This window comes from Oncorhynchus mykiss, chromosome 26 (assembly GCF_013265735.2).
Source record: "Oncorhynchus mykiss isolate Arlee chromosome 26, USDA_OmykA_1.1, whole genome shotgun sequence".
Lineage (NCBI taxonomy): Eukaryota > Metazoa > Chordata > Actinopteri > Salmoniformes > Salmonidae > Oncorhynchus > Oncorhynchus mykiss.
The window spans coordinates 37,291,785-37,312,420 of NC_048590.1; the positions used below are offsets into that span (position 1 = coordinate 37,291,785).

General features: G+C 42.6%; 1 protein-coding gene across 2 annotated transcripts; it reads right to left on the minus strand.

Annotated features, from left to right (window-relative positions):
- Positions 1–13,065: 13,065 nt before the first annotated feature.
- On the minus strand, positions 13,066–16,462 carry LOC110506744 (iroquois-class homeodomain protein irx-3). 2 transcript variants are annotated; one of them, XM_021586585.2, is made up of 4 exons: positions 16,016–16,462; positions 14,376–15,414; positions 13,777–13,843; positions 13,066–13,414 (listed from the first exon to the last, which is right to left on the minus strand). In XM_021586585.2, the coding sequence occupies exons 1-4, from the start codon at positions 16,229–16,231 to the stop codon at positions 13,360–13,362; spliced, it is 1,377 nt and encodes a 458-aa protein (XP_021442260.1). In that variant the 5' UTR covers positions 16,232–16,462; the 3' UTR covers positions 13,066–13,359. The 2 variants fall into 2 exon arrangements, with proteins under 2 accessions (XP_021442260.1, XP_021442261.1); XM_021586586.2 differs by lacking the exon at positions 13,777–13,843.
- Positions 16,463–20,636: the final 4,174 nt, after the last annotated feature.

The window sequence follows — 20,636 nt, forward strand, 5'->3', positions numbered from 1 at the left end:
TCAAGAGGGCCACCATTGTTCCTGTTCCCAAGAAAGCTAAGGTAACTGAGCTAAACGACTACCATCCCGTAGCACTCACTTCCGCCATCATGATGTGCTTTGAGAGACTAGTCAAGGACCATATCACCTCCACCCTACCTCACACCCTAGACCCACTCCAATTTGCTTACCGCCCCAATAGGTCCACAGACGACGCAATCGCAACCACACTGCACACTGCCCTAACCCATCTTGGCAAGAGGAATACCTATGTGAGAATGCTGTTCATCGACTACAGCTCGGCATCGACTACAGCTCACCCCGCTGATCCTCAACACTGGTTCCCCACAAGGGTGCGTTCTGAGCCCTCTCCTGTACTCCCTGTTCACCCACGACTGCGTGGCCATGCACACCTCCAACTCAATCATCAAGTTTGCAGACGACACTACAGTGGTAGGCTTGATTACCAACAACGACAAGACGGTCTACAGGGAGGAGGTGAGGGCCCTCGGAGTGTGGTGTCAGGAAAATAACCTCACACTCAACGTCAACAAAACAAAGGAGTGGATCGTGGACTTCAGGAAACAGCAGAGGGAGCACCCCCCTACCCACTTCGACGGGACAGTAGTGGAGAGGGTAGTAAGTTTTAAGTTCCTCGGCGTACACATCACGGACAAACTGAATTGGTCCACCCACACATACAGCATAGTGAAGAAGGCGCAGCAGCGCCTCTTCAACCTCAGGAGGCTGAAGAAATTTGGCTTGTCACCAAAAGCACCCACAAACTTTGACAGATGCACAATTGAGAGCCTCCTGTCGGGCTGTATCACCGCCTGATACGGCAACTGCTGCGCCCACAAACGTAAGGCTCTCCAGAGGGTAGTGAGGTCTGCACAACGCATCAACAGGTGCTAACTACCTGCCCTCCAGGACACCCACACCACCCGATGTCACAGGAAGGTCATAAAGATCATCATTGACAACAACCACCCGAGCCATTGCCTGTTCAACCCGCTATCATCCAGAAGGCGAGGTCAGTACAGGTGCATCAAAGCAGGGACCGAGAGATTGAAAAACAGCTTCTATCTCAAGGCCATCGGACTGTTAAACAGCCACCACTAACATTGAGTGGCTGCTGCCAACATACTGACTCAACTCCAGCCACTTTAATAATGTAAAAATTGATGTAAAAAATGTATCACTAGCCACTTTAAACAATGCCACTTAATATCATGTTTACGAACCCTACATTACTCATCTCATGTATATACTGTCCTCTATACCATCTACTGCATCTTGCCATCTTGATGTAATACATGTATCACTAGCCACTTTAAACAATGCCACTTTTATATGTTTACATACCCTACATTACTCATCTCATATGTATATACTGTACTCGATACCATCTACTGCCTCTTGCCTATGCTGTTCTGTACCATTACTCATTCATACATTTTATGTACATATTCTTTCATTCCTTTACACTTTGTGTATAAGGTAGTTGTTGTGGAATTGTTAGGTTAGATTACTCGTTGGTTATTACTGCATTGTCGGAACTAGAAGCACAAGCATTTCGCTACACTCGCATTAACATCTGCTAACCATGTGTATGTGACAATTTGATTTGATTTGATTCATTTTGAATCCCACCATACCTTCTCCGCCACGCTCAAGGTCCTAAACGATATCATAACCACCATCGATAAAAGACAATACTGTGCAGCCATATTTATCAACCTGGCCAAGGCTTTCGACTGTCAATCACCGTATTCTTATCGGCAGACTCAACAGCCTTGGTCTCTCAAATGACTGCCTCGCCTGGTTCACCAACTACTTCTCAGATAGAGTTCAGTGTGTCAAATCGGAGGGCCTGTTGTCCGGACCTCTGGCAGTCTCTATGGGGGTGCCACAGGGTTCAATTCTCAGGCTGACTATTTTCTCTGTATTCATCAATGATGTTGCTTTTGCTGCTGATTATTCTCTGATCCACCTCTACGCAGTCGACACCGTTCTGTATACTTCTGGCCCTTCTTTGGACACTGTGCTAACAAACCTCCAGATGAGCTTCAATACCATACAACACTCCTTCCGTGGCATCCAACTCCTCTTAAATGCAAGTAAAACTAAATGCATGCTCTTCAACCAATCGCTGCCCACACCCGCCCGTCCGACTGCCATCCCTACTCTGGACGGTTCTGACTTAAATATGGGACTACAAATACCTAGGTGTCTGGTTAGACTGTAAACTCTCCTTCCAGACTCACATTAAGCATCTCCAATCCAAAATTAAATCTAGAATCGGCTTCCTATTTCGCAACAAAGCATCCTTCACTCATGCTGCCAAACATACCCTCGTAAAACTGACCATCCGACCGATCCTTGACTTCAGCGAAGTAATTTATAAAATAGCCTCCAACACTCTACTTAGCAAATTGGATGCAGTCTATCACAGTGCCATCCGTTTTGTCACAAAAACCCCATATACTACCCACCACTGTGGCCTGTATGCTCTCTCTGGCTGGCCCTCGCTTCATTTTCGTCGCCAAACCCACTGGCTCCAGGTCATCTACAAGTCTTTGCTAGGTAAAGCCTCGCCTTATCTCAGCTCACTGGTCACCATAGCAGCACCCATCCGTAGCACGCGCTCCAGCAGGTATATTTCACTGGTCACCCCCAAAGCCAACTCCTATTTTGGCCGCCTTTCCTTCCAGTTCTCTGCTGCACAGTGACTGGAACGAATTGCAAAAATCACTGAAGCTGGAGACTCTTATCTCCCTCACCAACTTTAAGCATCAGCTGTCAGAGCAGCTTACCGATCATTGCACCTGTACATAGCCCATCTGTAAACAGTCCACCCAACTACCTCATCCCCATTTTTGTTATTATTATTTTTTGCTCCTTTGCACCACAGTATCTCTACTTGCATTCATCTTCTGCACATCTATCACTCCAGTGTTCAGTTGGTATATTGTAATTACTTCCCTTCTATGGCTTATTTATTGCCTTACCTCCCTAATCTTACTACATTTGTACAAACTGTATGTAGACTTTTCTATTGTGTTATTGACTGTACATTTGTTTATCCCATGTGTAACTCTCTGTTGTCTGTGTCGCATTGCTTTGCTCTATCTTGGCCAGGTCGCAGTTGTAAATGAGAACTTGTTCTCAACTGGCCTACCTGGTTAAATAAAGGTGAAATTAAAAATTAAAAATTAAAGAGGGGGTTGTTGGCCTAAAGAGTATTATGTCTAGTCAGTTACACAACTGAATGCATTCAACCTAAACGTGTCTTCTGCCTGCCTTAATCAAAGTCATTAGCTATCTGCTGTCCGTCACTAACGGACCTCCTCCTGCCGTGTCCTGCAGAGCTGCAGATGGATCCTGGGGGCAGCAGGAGGCCCCTGTGCCGTGTGGCTTCCTCCTTCCACCTCCTCACATCTCCTCCTCCACATTAACAATAATGTTATTCTCTCTTAACCCACTCTACCCCTATTCCTTTACACTGTATGTCTGGCATTCTGTAGCGGGCCGGGACTGGGGGGGGGGGGGGTAAGAGATGGCCAGCTGTGTGCCAGCTGTGTGCCAGTGGAGCGCTGAGTGGCGTGGACAAAGGATCTTTATCTCCCTCACACACAACCTCTCTCACACCGCACCGTAGCCAGGACCAGACCGGGGACCAGGCCCTGCTAAATCAGACAGGCAGCCAGACAGACAGACAAACTGACAAGCAGAGGCAGAGGCAGAGGCAGAGGCAGAGGCCAGGGGAGAATCCCCTGTCAGACTCGTCAGCCTGGGGGAAATAGATGACAGTTACAACCGCCCTCGGCCAATTAACTGTCATCTCAGCTGTTGCTTTAACTCGCTGACCTTACCTCTTCTCTGTTGTTTGTCTTATCATTTCCGGATAGAGGACCTCATCTGTGTATGTAAAGGAGAGCCATGACCTTCAAACTAGAGTACAAAGGTCACAGGTCAGAGTTTGTATATTTCGTTAGCCTGCATAGCTACATTTACAGCGAATCTTCATTGGTAAATTGAAGAGAAGAAGAAAATATGTCTCAGGGGATTTCTGAGAACTATCTGTTATTACTGGCAATTACTCTCCAATCTCCTGCTTTATCTACCTGTGAAATGACATTAGACATGCCTTTTCCCATGGTCAATCTCAGAGGAAAACTAAGCTACGCTATGAAGATTGTGATGGTCCCATAGGACCTGAGGGTCCAAACTCCTAACCCCTCCTCTTCATCAACTAACCAAGCGTTTCCTTTCCATGGCTCCTGCATGGGAGCAGAGCTAATTTCTTTGAGAAATACTCAAGCTTTTGTCTTTGAGGAAGCATGGGGTATTAGAGAAGGAAATTGAATGTCCTCCATGTGTCTCTCCTTCCCTGTACTGTGTGAGTGTGATGTGGGCTGAGCTGGGCTGTCTGTGAATGGGGGATACTGGGGATACAGTTCCAGTGAGTGGTGCTGTGGTCTTAGCATGACAACAGACAGGGCGGCACGTACTCACTGCCCCCTCAGAGGGAGGACAAAGTGACACAGCGCCAACCCCTCACCGTTTCTGAGAGCGCCACTTCATTGTGCCCCCTTCTCTCTGCGAGACAAAGCCCAGAGAGGAGGCTCTCAGCTGGGGATGGAGGGGGAACATTCATGGGGTGCTGCCCGGCTCGCCCATGCGCTTCTTCTGCCACTTCCGAAAATAACCCCCACCTCCATCTTCCAGTCTGTCTGGTTGCATCCCCAAATTAAACCCTATTCCCTATATAGTGGTCAAAAGTAGTGAACTATATTGGGAATAGGGTGTCATTTGGGACTCAGTCTCTGACTGGCAGCGTGAGGGGTGTTATGATACAACCTTGGCTCCAGCAGTGCACAACAACCCATTTCAGCACAAACTAGCATGATGAATAAAGTTTGGTTTGGTTGGATAATCAGTACTGATAACTCCCTTCAAACGTAGAACATTCCTAAATATGTCCATTGTACACAAAGCACCTCTCGTACTGTTGAATAGTTCTGTCATACACCCTTTCATTCTCAAATACACACACACACACATGCACGAAAAAACAGACGCATAAATTGTACACACAAAACACAAACAAAACACACACACAATTGGTGTCACTGCTCTCTCACCCTCTGTCATTTGCATGGAAATGCCATTATCAGAGTGAGGTGTCACATGGAGTGGGCCACAATGTGCCTGACAACAAGTTTATCTAAGCACAAAGAGAGAAGTTGGGAAGAATGGAGTGCTTTTTGCCTCCTGTCCTCTCCTCTTCTCCACTACTCTCTCGTCCTCTCCTCTCCGAGCGGACCAGAGCAGGGTTCAATTACTATTTTAAACCATTTGAAATACGGTGCTTGATTGATCTTTCCTGCTGCAAAGGAACCAATAGAAAAGTCCCAAATAGTTTTTGAACTAGAGTGAAGACTGGCCATGGGTGCCTAAACAGACAGTCAGACATGGAAGACCTTGATTCTGTCTGTTAGACTTCAATACTCACCGTATTGAAGGGTTGGAGATCAATAACCTGAGTTTACATCTCCAACACTTGTAGGCATCATCATTATACAGCTAAGGCCTCACACCTGCAGTATCGACCTACTGCCTGCCCACGTTTACAACAAGCAAGCAGTACACACACACACACACACACACACACACACACACACACACACACACACACACACACACACACACACTGTTTGCTGTATGTCTGGTCTGGTCTGGCTAGGCTAGGCTAGGCTAGGCTAGGTTAGGCTAGGCGGTGATGTCATCCCCTGGATGTTGCTGTCTAGACTGCCTCAGTAAAACAAACATAACCTGTCTTGATCAGAGCTGGAATGTGGTGGCTGTGAATGCCCCTATCAGTAGTATCACTGTTTGAATAAATCACCAACATCACAGTCGTGTATTGCAACATTTAGCTATGTTGATAAGTGGTGGTGTATGTGTGTGTCCCCTGGCTGGCCTAGCTTGCCCTGTACCGTAGTACTGCTCTCTTGTTTCAGTCACACTGATAAGCAGTGGAGCTTTGACTGGGTGGCTATTGGCTGACTAGCTTCCTGGTAGGGAGTTAAGACCTGTACCCAACCAACGCCTTGCCACGCCCACACTGTACTATACTGGCAGACTGATCATCAGCTTCTTGTCTGTCTGTAGAGTGAGCCTAAATACTCTCCGTCTGTGGTGATCTCTTTCTCTCTGATTGGCGCACGCACACACACACACACACACACACACACACACACACACACACACTACACAAACAATCTGCGCTGTGTCATAACACTGATAACCAGTTCTGCCACCGAGGTGCAGAGCAATAAAACCATCATTTCAGTTATGATATATTGGCGATCAAGAACGTTTTATGAATCCAATATTGAGTCATTCTAATTTGGCTGTTAACTGCATGTGGAGCAGTACACAACATTAATCCTGTCTTCCAAATTGCCAAGAGAGACTGTTTGCAAAAGATACAAAAAACAATTGACTTTTTAATGCTTTCATATTGTGCAGCGTGAGAGACACAAAAGACAAAATAGAAACCCATTGTGTTCCTGCTCTGTGTGCAAAGTGGAAAAATTCCAAACTCCACTGTGCCATGCTGATAGCCATGTGATGGATATGGCTTGATGGAGATACTGGGAATGAATGAATATAATGCAATGTATACAGGGATATGGATCAAAGAAAAGAGAGGAAGGAGAGGAGGGTTGCATCCCAAATGGCACCATATTCCCTATGTAGTGTACTACTTTCTTGGGTCAAAAGTGCACTATATAGGGAATGGGGTGCCATTTGGAGCGCAACCGAGAAAGAGAAGGAGAGAAACCGAGACTGAGAAGGAGAGAAACCGAGAAGGAGAAGGAGAGAAACCGAGAAGGAGGAGAGAAACAGAGAAAGAGAGATACCGAGAAGGAGAGAAACTGAGAAGGAGAAGGAGAGAAACCGAGAAGGAGAAGGAGAGAAACTGAGAAGGAGAAGGAGAGAAACCGAGAAGGAGGAGAGAAACAGAGAAAGAGAGATACCGAGAAGGAGAGAAACTGAGAAGGATCACGAGAGAAACCGAGAAGGAGAAGGAGAGAAACCGAGAAGGAGAAGGAGAGAAACCAGAGTAGTGATAGTAGTGGGTAGATTCCCTATTACATTACTATTATTAAAAAGGAGCTCAGTCTCTTAATAAAGTCTATTAATCAAGCTGAGGGACTGGGTTCATCTGTTCACCCTCTCCAGAGGGTCTCTAATCAATCACACACAGTCTGTAATGTATTCATGGCAAGATGTAAGAAAGGACTTGTTTGACAGTGTTCCAAGGAGGAAGAATTTATTAAGTTCCCTTTACCAGCCACAATCCAGCCAATCATGTGCTAGAGTCTCAAGGAGTTTTCCTCTTGTCCTTCTACATCTAGGAGACTAGACAGTATGTGCATCCCAAATGGCACCCTATTCCCTAGAAAGTGCACTACTTTTGACCAGAGCTCTATGGGTCAAAAGTAGTATAGGGCCCTGGTCAAAACTAGTGCACTACATAGGGATAGGATGTGACATGGAACTCAACCAGTGTCAGTGCCTGCATGTGATTGTGAATAAAGGGGCCTGTATGCAATGTATGAAGTCTGTACAAATATTGGAAACGTCCAAAATATGTCCTCTCATTAACAGTGATGAGTGAAAGGGCCAGTATTGGCATGTGTTAGATGTGTTGGGGGTGTAAAGGTGCTGTCGTACAAGGCCTCTGCTGTGTGCGGAGAGCCTCTCCCTTCGCCCTGCTAGAGACCTCACTCCCGTGTGATCATCTCAAAAGCAGAAGAAAATGTGTCTTATTAGTTCGCACCGTGCGGCTAAATTCTGTGCTACACCGCTGACTAATGTACAAAGCTGAGAAAGAGTAGAGTGGCTGGTTGCTGTGCCTCTGTTAGTGACGTGTGAGGAGAGGGCGTGGGGTGGAGAGTGGAGATCTCTCTCTCTCTCTCTCTCTCTCCCTCCCTCCCTCCCTCCCTCCCTCCCGCTGGTAAAACCATGCAGCTCTTCCACAAGGCAATGAGGCCGGCGAGCGAGAGACATTTTATACACCAGCTCTCGGCTCGTCTTCAATAGTCAACAAACTCTTTCAATATACTACCCCCATAAACAAGTTTAAAAAAAAAACACTTTCATAAATACTATCATATATCTACATTTCGTTCTTTATTCCAGTCTTTAGTTGAATCTTTACCAACAGATGCAACTCCATTGAGTGACAAAAGGGAGAAAGTCAGAACATATGCATGGTAGTGCAGAAGCATGTTTAATAGAGGGGTGGGATAAAAAGGCCCGAGCCCTTTGCTTTGTCAGGGGGAAGAACATAAAGAGAGCAGTGCTCTGCTTTAAAGCTGCATTTCCATAATTGCCCTGTAACTTGGGCGAGGCTGAGGGATGAGTCTAACGGGGGCTGAGAAAAGCACAATCTTACAGATGGGTGAACGGCAAAAGCCTAGACGCCTCTCCCTCTGTCCGCCTGTCTCCCATTCCCCACTTGTTGCCTTTCGGATTCAGTGAAAGAATTCCTCTTTCTAACCCCCATCAACAATAGGCATGAAATCGGTGCCCTCCCTCTCTCCTGCTCCGGCCCAGGAGAATTTCACTCCTTCCCGGCCTTTTGTCCTCTATAGTAGGCCTGGGGAAAACAGAACAACCCTCTTTACTCTCTGTCTCTCTCACTGGCCATTCCTTAACCTGTTTGTGCACCACTTCCACAGTTAATAATAAATATGGGCTATAAAACATACATTGGGGCACATGAGTTGCAGGTCCAAATCTTTGACATACTACAGAGAGAGCTTTTCTGTATAGCTCTTTTCAAATCCAATGTGTAAAGTAAACTCAATAACATGTTGGACTGGTGTGGAAAGGCCTGTAACCCTGTGTACCAGAGATATATCGTTGTGGTGGGATATGTGTTCTCTCTGAGATGATCTCTTCTCCTCCTGTGGTCACAGACTAACACCCAGGATGGGTGGGTTTTAACGGGCAACCCTCTGGGCCTGCCGTGCCTAGTGTGTGTGTGTGTGTGTGTGTGTGTGTGTGTGTGTGCGTATGCATGTGTGTGTGTGTGTGTGTGTGCGTGTGCGTGTGCGTATGCGTGCGTGCGTGCGTGCGTGCGTGCGTGTGTGTGTGTGTTGTAGGGGACAGGGAATATCAGCAGTGCCTCATAAAGGGATTAGCTCACAGGACAAAGAAAGTGGTCCTCTTCAAAGCTGGACTGGGGCCACAAAGGAGATGACATTTGTCCGTCTCTGTGTCAGGAGGGGGTGTGGCGTGAGCGGACAGGGGACAGAGGGGGATGAGGGTCGCAATGACAGAAGGGGAGGATGAGGTGAAAACACGAGGCTGACCCTCTTTATTTGGGCATGCCTTCTCTTTCACAGGGCACCTCTGGCCCCTTCTTCTGTTTATTTACTCCTCTGTTCTCGTTCTCTCCATTCACATGGGTCCTCCATCTCTCTCTGATGGCTCCATTGGCTGCCTGACCTGGCCAGGCCCCTTCACCGGCCCCACTACTACACCGTCCAACCTGGCACTACCGCGTCCGATCCATCCGTCCTGTCTGCCCACCCTCCTCTCTGGATCAATGCACAGCTCAAAATTACAGATTAGACTTCCTTTTCATGATTCTATCTTCTATCTTGGATTTTCCCCCCTCAAATTCAGTTTTTAACAATGCATTCCTTTTTTTGCAGGGCGTAGCTATGTACCTCTGTCTTTATTCATTGATGCTGGATGTGAGCAGCACTCAGGACAACAAAGGACATGTGATTAGTGATGGACTGAAATGCCATTTATTTGCAGCGTGTCAATAGGAACTGGGTTTCCCACAGCCTTGGTGCATGAGACTCACCTCAGATCACTCTCACTTTATAATGTAAAATAGAACTGCCCAACAAGCACAATAATGAACTTGTCTATAAAAACGAAAATGTGTGTGTATTTATGTTTATTCTCACATTTCATATTCCTCATGAATATGATATCTACACTACTACATTTATATTAAGGACACTGCTTTTTGTAAAAATGATGTTGTTTTGACCATATAGCTGTTCTTTGTCTTGTTATTTTCTGGGTATAAATGCGCACAAGCAAGGTGTCCATCCGTAAATGTGTGTTGCCTTTCCTTTTTTATCCGTTGTGCTATTAAACCATACTCTCTGGCGAATCAATCAGTCAGAGTATTTAACATCGCTGGGAGCGAGGAAATAAAAAGAGGAGTCAGTGTTGATTATTGCTCAATAGGCACGAGGACATCCACTTAACGCGGGGAAATGAGTGACACACCGTGCCCCGCTGGAAGTGGCCCCTGCATGCGCTGTGCTGTGTAGCTCTGAGCGAAATGTTAGCTAATGCATTCCATTTTCTCTGTTCAACCCGTAGCAGGTTTGACACGTATGGCGACATAGACACAGGCATGATTCGTTTGTTTGTACTGAGGAATTGTAATCCCTAATTTCATGCACGAATCAGAAGAGGTCCTCTGCACTCTGAACAACGATCGCTGTCCCTTCAGTAGCATTCCGATTTAATTCTCATGATCAAGAGAGATTGTTCCAGAAGCTCCCTTGTCAACTAACATCCCCCAGAACACGGAGGAAATCATCATCAATATTTATGATCGTAATGAACGTGCGCACACATGTGTATGTGTGAGTAGGAGGGGAGATAGTTGTGGGGGTTCTTTATAGTTTATTATTCCACTGCAAGTACTATCACTGACAGGAAAAAGTATTTGTAATGCCTGTTTTTGATGAAAAATTATGTAATATCATGTCAATCTATTCTGTCAATTTGACTACGTTTTAATACTTGTGCCTGATTCTGAGATTAAGTGTGATACTGTATATGTTGGTTACATTTACATGTATCAAATATGATGTACTTTTATACTGTGGGTTTAAGTTTCATTGTAGGCTAGAGTTAATTTGAACAACCGAGACATCTTTGGGCATGTTCATTGGTATGGGAAGCGCGTTCTCTCTCGTGACCTGTGCTATGTGTTTTTAGTGGGTCATCGGTGATAGGCGAATGCGCCGTGTGACAGAATTACTTCCTGCGCCGCGCTGTGCAGCCAGAGCTCGTGGTGCCGGTGCGTTTCGGAGTGAAAGAGGGCACAAACCAGAAAAATTATTACATCAATCAGTGTCACAACTAGCCGCTGTGACTTATAAATATGCATAGTGCGCGCGCAGTTAGATAGAGGGCTCTCAGGAAGATAATTGATTGGACAGGAAGGCAGCATGGTGAGAGGAGCGCGAGTAGGCCAGCCTACTTAGTAGAATACCAAGCCCCGGTCCAAAGTTTTCTCCCCAGGCTGGGTCTCTAAGCACAGCCTCGAATGTCGGTTGGAAATGTTGGGCTTTCCTATCTGTTGTGTTGCGCTGCTATGTAACCATCCCAGAGCGAGCCCTGAAAACAAAGCGGTCCTGCTCTCCATTGGCCAATCAACCCAAAACGCGCTCAATTGGTGGAATGTGTGACAGAATGCGCCATTTGTATGATTAAAAAAAAACTTCAACAAAGAGGGAAAAAGGAAATCTGGGGCTCCCCATACAATTTGAAGCCATATTGTCTGTATTCTTCTATTTTCTAGGTAAAACAATGTAGGTTTTTGAAGAAGACTATTTAATTGGCTAATTCAAACACATTCATAAATATACAAAAGTGTCTTATTTTCACGTATTTCGTTTCTATTTCGAAATCTGCGCTTAATTTCACTGCACAGTTGACTGTAAACATGTCGCAAATTCGATAGGATGTAATGTTTTTTCTTGATTCTTTTGTTGCAGTAGGCTTAAATTGGGGAATGGTCATAGGCCTAGAACACCTTTCAACCATTTTGAAGAGGCGGTTGAAATGTACAATTTAAACGTTTAATACTTTTTTGTGAAGTGAAATAAACTGAGGGAAAAAAAACTAAATTAAAGGATACTGAAACAACGAATTGTGTGAATATGCACCCCATTTATTTTATTTTTGTTTATGTGGCCTGTTTATTAACAATGGTGTTTATGCAGCAGGAACATTTCCCAAGTTAATATGTACAAATAAAGGTCATATAAAAAACATTGATCAATTAATTGTTAAGAATGCAATTATCATATCCCTAAACCTTTTTAGGTCAATTGAGTGTAACGCTGGAGAAGGTTGTATTTTAATGCATGCCAAATCATGACAAACGCTTTTACGATGGACCTATGTGAAAATAATTGTTCAATGGCTTGATTATATATTAATAATTACAATAGAAAGTTGTGATTTAGGTTAAAATATCCCTATCCCTGTCTTTTCCAGACCGCAGAATCGACGATGGTGACTAGTTTTGACTGTAGAGGGAGCTCCAACTCCAACTTTACATAAACTTTGTCTCACAACGCTTCTGACATGCAAATTATCTTAGATGTTGAAACAAACCTAAATAAATGATATCACAATGTATTGGTGGCATATGGTTAGCAGTGCAGCCCACAGCGGCTGACCAAATTGAAGATGCATAAAAAAAACATGTAGTAGGCCTAACACAAATATTACACGCGAACTGAGATTGCATCGTACATACACCACAACCCATTTACGCATAGCCAGCCTATACGATGTTTAACCTCTCAGTCCAAAATAGTTCCATCCAAATGGTCAGTAGGCCTACATAAATTCTCTTCATATGCCATACAATTTTCATACGAAAATTAATGAAATAATTATTCATTTTAATTCGTCTGTTACGCCTCAATAAGGATAATCCCAGAACAGTAATATCCAAATGTACGATGCAATAATCAGCTAATTACTCTTACGTCCCTCATATGAAAAGGCCTCAAATCCTGCTAGAATATTTACTTATCACAACCAAGTATGATGAAGCCTATTCGCCGTAGGCTACGCAGACAGATACACACACATGCAAAAAGCAAAGCACTGCAATTGTGCACCACTTCAAAATCTAATTCGTAACATCTAACGCCCACAACAACTAATTCTCCTTTCACAAAACAATCATCAGACAAACATCGTCCCAAAAATCACAAGCGATTTGAATAAAGTTGCAGCAGTTCATTTATTAGCCAAAATATAGACTTTCTTGTACAATTTGGTTCACAAGTATGTACATTTTCTTAACTTTATATACAAAACATTTTGAACATCAAATCCTCACAGAACTTACAAAAAGAAAAAGAAAACTCACAGACTACTGGTTCATACATTATAACATTAGCAGGTTTACACAGGACATGCTTACAAGGTAAGTACACACAGATGTATTATTCTTATTTTACATTCCTTACAACAGATTCAAATAAAACCATAAAAATAAAGAGAAAAAGTCAAAGTCTAGGAGGAGGCGAGAGCTGACAGGACCATGGCTGCTTCGAGTTGATTCTGAGGCCTGCAACACACGGGTCAAGAAAATAAATACACTCAGAAAAGGGAAAATAATAATAACCCACAACTGCAAGGTAATGAATTGCTTGAAAAGTAAAGTGATATGAAGTGAAGATTGCTTTTGGAAAATGAGAGCCGGTTATAAAACCAATGTGGTAAATTTGAGCTGGGGGTTTTGCATGACAAATATGCAAATATATTTTGAGGCCTCAACGAAATTAGACAAGCACGGAGGAATCCATCTATTCGATGTCCTACAAATACAACACAAGGGCTGCAGTTTGAGTAAATGTGGTAGTCAACGATAAAATAGGATGTGCATCAAAAATAATATAGCCAAATAACATAAAGATGACAGTCTCTTACCGTCTATGAACTGGGTGAAAGGCTGTTTTTAACAACTTTTTCTCTGCTTCCAAGGCACTAGATCTCTCTGAAATAATAATGGCAATAAAATACATTTAAAAAATGCATTCATTTCCCCGTCTTTAACTAGAGCACAGCACTGTCGCAGTGAATTTAGTCTATACTTTATTTTACTGCCTGGGGATCTTCACGTCAGTCACGGGTTAAATACAAGCACGTACAATACTGAAGTAGGTAAGTGACAAAGAAATATGGGGCCAACTGCTGAATTTAAAAACCATTTTCGGACATGAATAATAATCCATTCTCACAATAAACCAGCTGATAATAACATTAAAAACCAATGCCTTTTATTCCGACCACCTCTGTCTGTATTCCCCCAGTTCAAAGCTTCAAAGCCACCTTATTCTGTCACATAAACGACAGCATGGAAACACACTTTTTATGATCATCTTTACGGCCTCAAAATGTCTGTCCAAGACAGGCCTATTTAAGTAGGCTAATGCGTTAAAGAGGGATAAGTAAAGTCTGAAATAGAGTAATAATGAACCGTTTGTTATACAGTCAGGCTCGCCAGCCTCAGTGTTGGTGACATGTACCTGTGACGGCTGTGTCTGAGCTATGACTCTTGTCCTGCGTGTGTTGCTGCCTGCTGTAGAGGGCGAGCCCGTTAGCCGAAGCCTGGTTCGCCAGTCCAAGGTAATGGTTAGAGTTCAGTAATGCGAGCTGGTGGGCAGAAAAAGCTCGGTTTGTCCAGTTCTGGATTTTCCCAACAGGACAAGAGATGAGTCTGTGATGAGGGCTGATTATGGTCTGGGCAGCGGGCCCAACTGTGTTGCTGCAATTCATTTGTGGAGATTTGCGGGGATTGTCAGGGGTTGTTGCTGTCTCCGCCAAAGACCAAATCTTTGGCTTTTGGGCCGGGGCTGCGTTATTTTCTGATGGGGGCGAGTTGATGGACACCGGATTCAGTTTAAGTTGTTCGACATTCGGTTGTGAAGCTTTCATTTCAAAAGAGTTATGGTGGTGGTGGAAGTGCTCGCCCCGGTCCACGTGAATGTCTTTGCCCTCCTTCACTACAGCCTTCAGAAATCTCTGATCGGGGCCTTGTAAATCCTCATAGCCATCTGAAATCTCAGAGTCGCTTCTACCATCTAATTTTAAATCAGCGTGTAGGTCATCCTGATCATCCAAGTCGTCCTTATTCTCGATATTTTCCGTGTCGATATTTTCTAAATCAATCTCTTCCTCATCCTCCCTCTTGTCCCCTTCCTCTCCCTCCTCGTGATCACTGTTGTAAACATTTCCCTCTTCGTCTGTGCGGCTCCGGGGAGTCCAGGTCATCTTGTTCTCCTTCTTTAGCCTCCTCCTGGCATTGGCGAACCAGGTGGAAACTTGGGTGAGGGTCATTTTGGTGATGATGGCCAGCATGATCTTCTCCCCCTTGGTGGGGTAGGGGTTCTTACGATGCTCGCTTAGCCAGGCCTTCAGTGTACTCGTGCTCTCCCTGGTCGCATTTTTGGGTCTGGACGGGTCACCAAACTGATACTGGCCATATGGGTAAAACGCTGGGTGATGGTGGGCAAATCCTGGGTGTCCTTGTACGCCTGGACTGTCTTTCAACTCATACTGAGCACCCTAAAAGACAAAGAGCAGAGACCCAATGGGATGTGTGAGATATTATGATAGATTAATAAAGTTTGCTAAATTAAGTTCTGCTTTATGTTAAGTAAGACCAAATCATATAGGCTAATATATGCAATATATATGCAATATAAAGCCACTATCACCACATTTATCTTTCTTTACATAGGACCTGTGATTTCTGCGTTTACGACTAACAAAAGCATTACCATATGCAAAAGTTACACATTTTTATTTGTTACGCACCATTTCCGTTCGCGAGAAAACTATTTGATTTATAACACTTCCCTACCATTTGCAAAACATTTAATTGTATTTCAAGATGCCAGTATACACACTTAATATATAGCGTTTGATTTCAGCTGTTTTCTTTATTTTCTATTGGTCTAAACATAGGTTTTCGACTGACATTTCAGTTATAGTGCTACTATAACTATTTCCAAAAAAAGGAGTCAATAACAAAGTTGACCAACGAGTCTTCTTGTTTAGTCCTGAATGGATCATTGTCTCAATAACGTAACGTCTCTTTTTTAGTCTGGATGGGGGAGAAAGCAAATGAAGGAAACCAGAGGCATAAATAAACAAAGGCACTCACCAATTGATTGAAAATTGATATATCGTTTGAATAGGGCAGAAATGCTCCATAGCCCTGTGCTGCTGCGGCGAAAGGTGATCCATACATAGTTGAGAGAACGTTTGAGAGTGCCCCGGACGGGCTCAACTCCGTCCCGGCTCGGGCATTGCTGATACCCTGGCGCTCCGGTGGGTATATCGGTCGGATGTACTGGTATCCCAGCTGCGGAAAAGACATGGTCGTAGAAAAAAGTCTGCTGCAATCACAAAAAGCAGGGAATCGCCCTCGCGGTGCGTACTGCGATATCCACTTTACAGTGAGTACAACAAAGTGTAAGGGAAGTCTATATTTCCTCAAAAAACAGCCAGTGTAAACGATCCGATTGCGCCTTCCTCCTTCACTTCCCTATTGATCTGGATGGACTAAGGTCAGGTCCTTACAGATTGCCTTAGATTATTGCGACTCTTTGCTCTGATTGACATTTCTAGTCGTTTAGAAGCCCCTCCCATTTCTCAAATCTCACCCCCTACACACACTCTCGCTCTGCCGCGCGCCTCTCTCTCTCTCCTGTATTTCCCCTGGATAAGTGCACTGACGTCGCGATCTCTTATTTGAATGGTTTTCAAATCTCATTTGATGGCTCGCCAATCATTTAATTTGTTATTTGTTCGCCTGAGCCCTACCCCATTTTAGTGTTAATTCACAATTTGTGGTCATTTGCACAAATAGTAAATATTTCAGTGTTGTTGAGTGATTAACTTCACATAAGCCTAGTGTCTCCAGTTTTCTTCTAATGCATGTGTCTCACGTATGTGCAGCCACGACTCATGTCCACTGGAAAGAAAGACCTAAGAAATGTATGTTGTTTGCCCGTATCGAGTGATTTTGACTCACGAATGCTAGAAGTCTATGGTCAAGTTGTGTTTTCTTACACCGTTTTACACCGTTACGGACGCTTCTAACAATTGGCAAGCGGATCGGACTCAAATCACTCTTTTAATTTGGGACATCAAACAGTTAGCATGTAACCATTTGACTTCAGAGAGAAAGTTGTCAAGAAATGAAAAGCTGCATGGGTGATTACCGCCTGCGCTGTTAATGAATGGAAAGTGTTAGCGTCAACAATGGCAACGATAAGTAATTAACACGTTGCGTATTGTGGTGGATATACATTTAAAGTGATAGACTGGAAACTAAAATATTGAGGTAAATAAATATTTTACATGAACAACAACAATACAAATAATGTTGATGTAAATAATAAGAGTGTCATAAAATAACGATAATGATGAGGATAATAATAATAACAATAATAATAATAATAGCCTAATAATATTAGTAATAATAATAGTTGCAAGTGGTTTAATTTATTTAATATTCACAGATTTGATTCATGCTGCACGGAAAGCCATGGCTATTTGTAAACAGGTTAGGCCAGTTAAAAACAATCTTATAAAATGTAATTTTGTATGTATGTACCAAGACTTCCCTTCCAGGAAAAATATAATCTTTACAAGACTATCGCTCATAAAGATTGGGCTACCTTTAAGAAATCCCCTTGATGAATTTGACAAAACCATGTTTTTATTGTAAATAATTCGGATTAAAACAAAGCAAGGGAGTCAGAATTGAAATTCCATGAATCAATATATAAAAATATGTAGGAAACATCCCTAATCGTATTACATCCCCGTCTTTGTACCATCATATGTCTGTTCATCGTTTGCAAAACAACTACAGTGGTGACTTATGCATTGCTGTTGCAGTTTATTTGAATATGATAAATCTCAGAGCAATATTGACAGCGATATTAAATCTCATCAATCTCAGTTTAGTTTTGATGATGAGATCCGGTTTCCAAGAACTAGGTCTATGTCTATGTAGGCCTACTTGTTTAAACCTTTAATCTTCTTTTGGAGCTGATATCATTGTCTGGGAGGGATAATAGCAGCTATAATTTCTCATATAGACTATAAGGCTACGCCTTGTTTCCATGAACTCAGTGCAGAACCTCCGTGTTCCCCTTTAACGTGCTGGCATCTTGACACCCAACCGAACCTGGATTATGAGGTTATTAATTACAGCGAGTGGCTGATGCCATCCAACCGGCATGGTAATCACTACATAGCAGTCAATAACACTCAGACACACACACAACCTGCAGCAGAGAGAACGGAGGGCCCAGACATTACAGCTGAGCTGAGAAACTTAACATTGATATTTGCCTTCAGATTGAGGGAGGAATGTGTTAGTTGAATGAGTTCAACTAAAATAGGTGAAGAAGTTAGTGTAAGATGTGTGTCAAGTGTCACACGTGTATGGAAATGCTGAATATTGGAATGGCCAACTTTCGTGTTTTCTTTGTGTTATAATATAAAAGCAGGTGGTTGGAAGTGTGAGTGTGAACGACATATCTGCCATTTAGTGTCCCCTCGGAGGCGCTCCGCGTTTGGATGGACACGTGTCTCATCCCCGGGACCTGTCGGGGCCCCTAGGACTCCGTCTGATTTATAACCCCAATCAAACACATATGCACTAACTTAACACTTTCACAACGACCCGGGAAACTGGCATAGCCATAAACCATTAAGACTCTCAGCTCTCTCTTACCTCCACTCCACACCATATAGCGTCCCATAACCTGCCCTCTCCGCTTGACTCTATAACATACACACGATGGCTATATGAATCAAATGCACCAAACACTGGGGCAGCCACACCACCACTATTACTACTACTACTATTACTATTACCACTACTACTACTACTACTACTACTACTAGGAATAATAATAATAGTAACAATAACAATAATCACCATCATCATCATCACTAATAATAATAATAATAGCAATAATAGCAATAATAATAATAATCTAGGCCTATTTTTATTATTTAAAAAATATATTTATACATGTCTCTATTCTATATAACCCATTAATGCTAATGTTTCGGTCATGCAAAAAAAGGACAATCACAGGAGAGTGACTCGAGGGCTGTTTTTTACTTGAGGGTAATTATGCAGATGACACAATTTCACATCATTTTCAACAGCAAATATACACGGATCTATCGCTCAAGCGTGGTTCCTTATGCAACACACAAGACGCCAGCAACACATCGCAAATGATGATATGAAGCTCCAGAAAGAGGCGAGATCAAAGCCTTCAAACAGAGGCTATTCAAATGACTCATTTGAATCTTTTCCATAACTCCTAGGCGACAGAAAACAAGTAATACATTTCTTATCACACATGGAATCCATTTAAAGGAGCCTTCTGATCATAATCGGTTAATTGCGGTGACAAAGGATTTGAAAAGAAAACACAATTAATGACCCTTGATGTTTTGGGCTGTTGGTGGAAGAGGGGGATGGTGAAGTGAAGTGTGTGTGTGTGTGTGTGTGTGCGTACGTGTGTGTGCGTATGTGTGTGCGTGTCAGTGAGAGGGAGAGAGAGACAGAGACACACAGAAAGAGAGGTCCATATCGCATTTTGCTTTGCCTTGACAAAAAAGGGTTTACGTTGTTATTCCTTTTGAGGGAGACGTTAGTAAAACCCAGCAGCTTGCAGAGTTTGTTTAGACAACTTTTTTTTTTTTGCATCTTAAGTTTCATTAGGGTATGAGGGCGAACTGTTGTAAAGATTATATATGGGACCAAATTGATTTCCAAATATTTCCATACCGATTTATGGTCAAGAAAAGCAATGTTGGTAATTTAGCCTAAATCTTGAATAATGTAGAACGTGTTCTACCCCACAATGATGATAGGCCTTCACTGTGTGAAGCTACAATGACACATGTTACAAGTTCACTGAACACGAGCACAATCAATAACAACTTCGCATGCTATTATAAGGCCTTAACTTCTTGGTGTTTTTTTTAAGAGTTGAGTTGTTTGGAAATATCCAAACATTGCTGAGACTGGGAGGTTGGCTTGGTTCAGAGTAGTGGAGTTAAAACTGTACCACTTGCTTTATCTGAAAATATGTTCTTGTCCCATTAAAGAAATAAAAGAGCAATAAATCTCGCGGTGTCTAAAGAGCAGAGGGACATAATCCAAGCAATGAAATAGTTTAAGAAATTAATTGTAGTTACCGAAAGCAAGAGTACTTTTAAAATACATTTAAAGTACTTTTTTTTCTACTGTTGGGATAATTTAAATACTATTATTTTAATTACGTTACACTAATCCAACCATGCATATTAAATAGATAACTTCGATTTGCATTAGCGCAAAAGTAAGGAATTTTAACAGTGCAATCCTTATTCACAATTTGAAACAAATTAATAGTCATTGGACTGCAACTTATTAAACTGTTTTATAACATCAAATAAAATAAATTAGCACAGTTAACATGTGATTTATATATAACTAGTTAACATGTGATTTATATATAACTAGTTAACATGTGATTTATATATAACTAGTTAACATGTGATTTATATATAACTAGTTAACATGTGATTTATATATAACTAGTTAACATGTGATTTATATATAACTAGTTAACATGTGATTTATATATAACTAGTTAACATGTGATTTATATATAACTAGTTAACATGTGATTTATATATAACTAGTTAACATGTGATTTATATATAACTAGTTAACATGTGATTTATATATAACTAGTTAA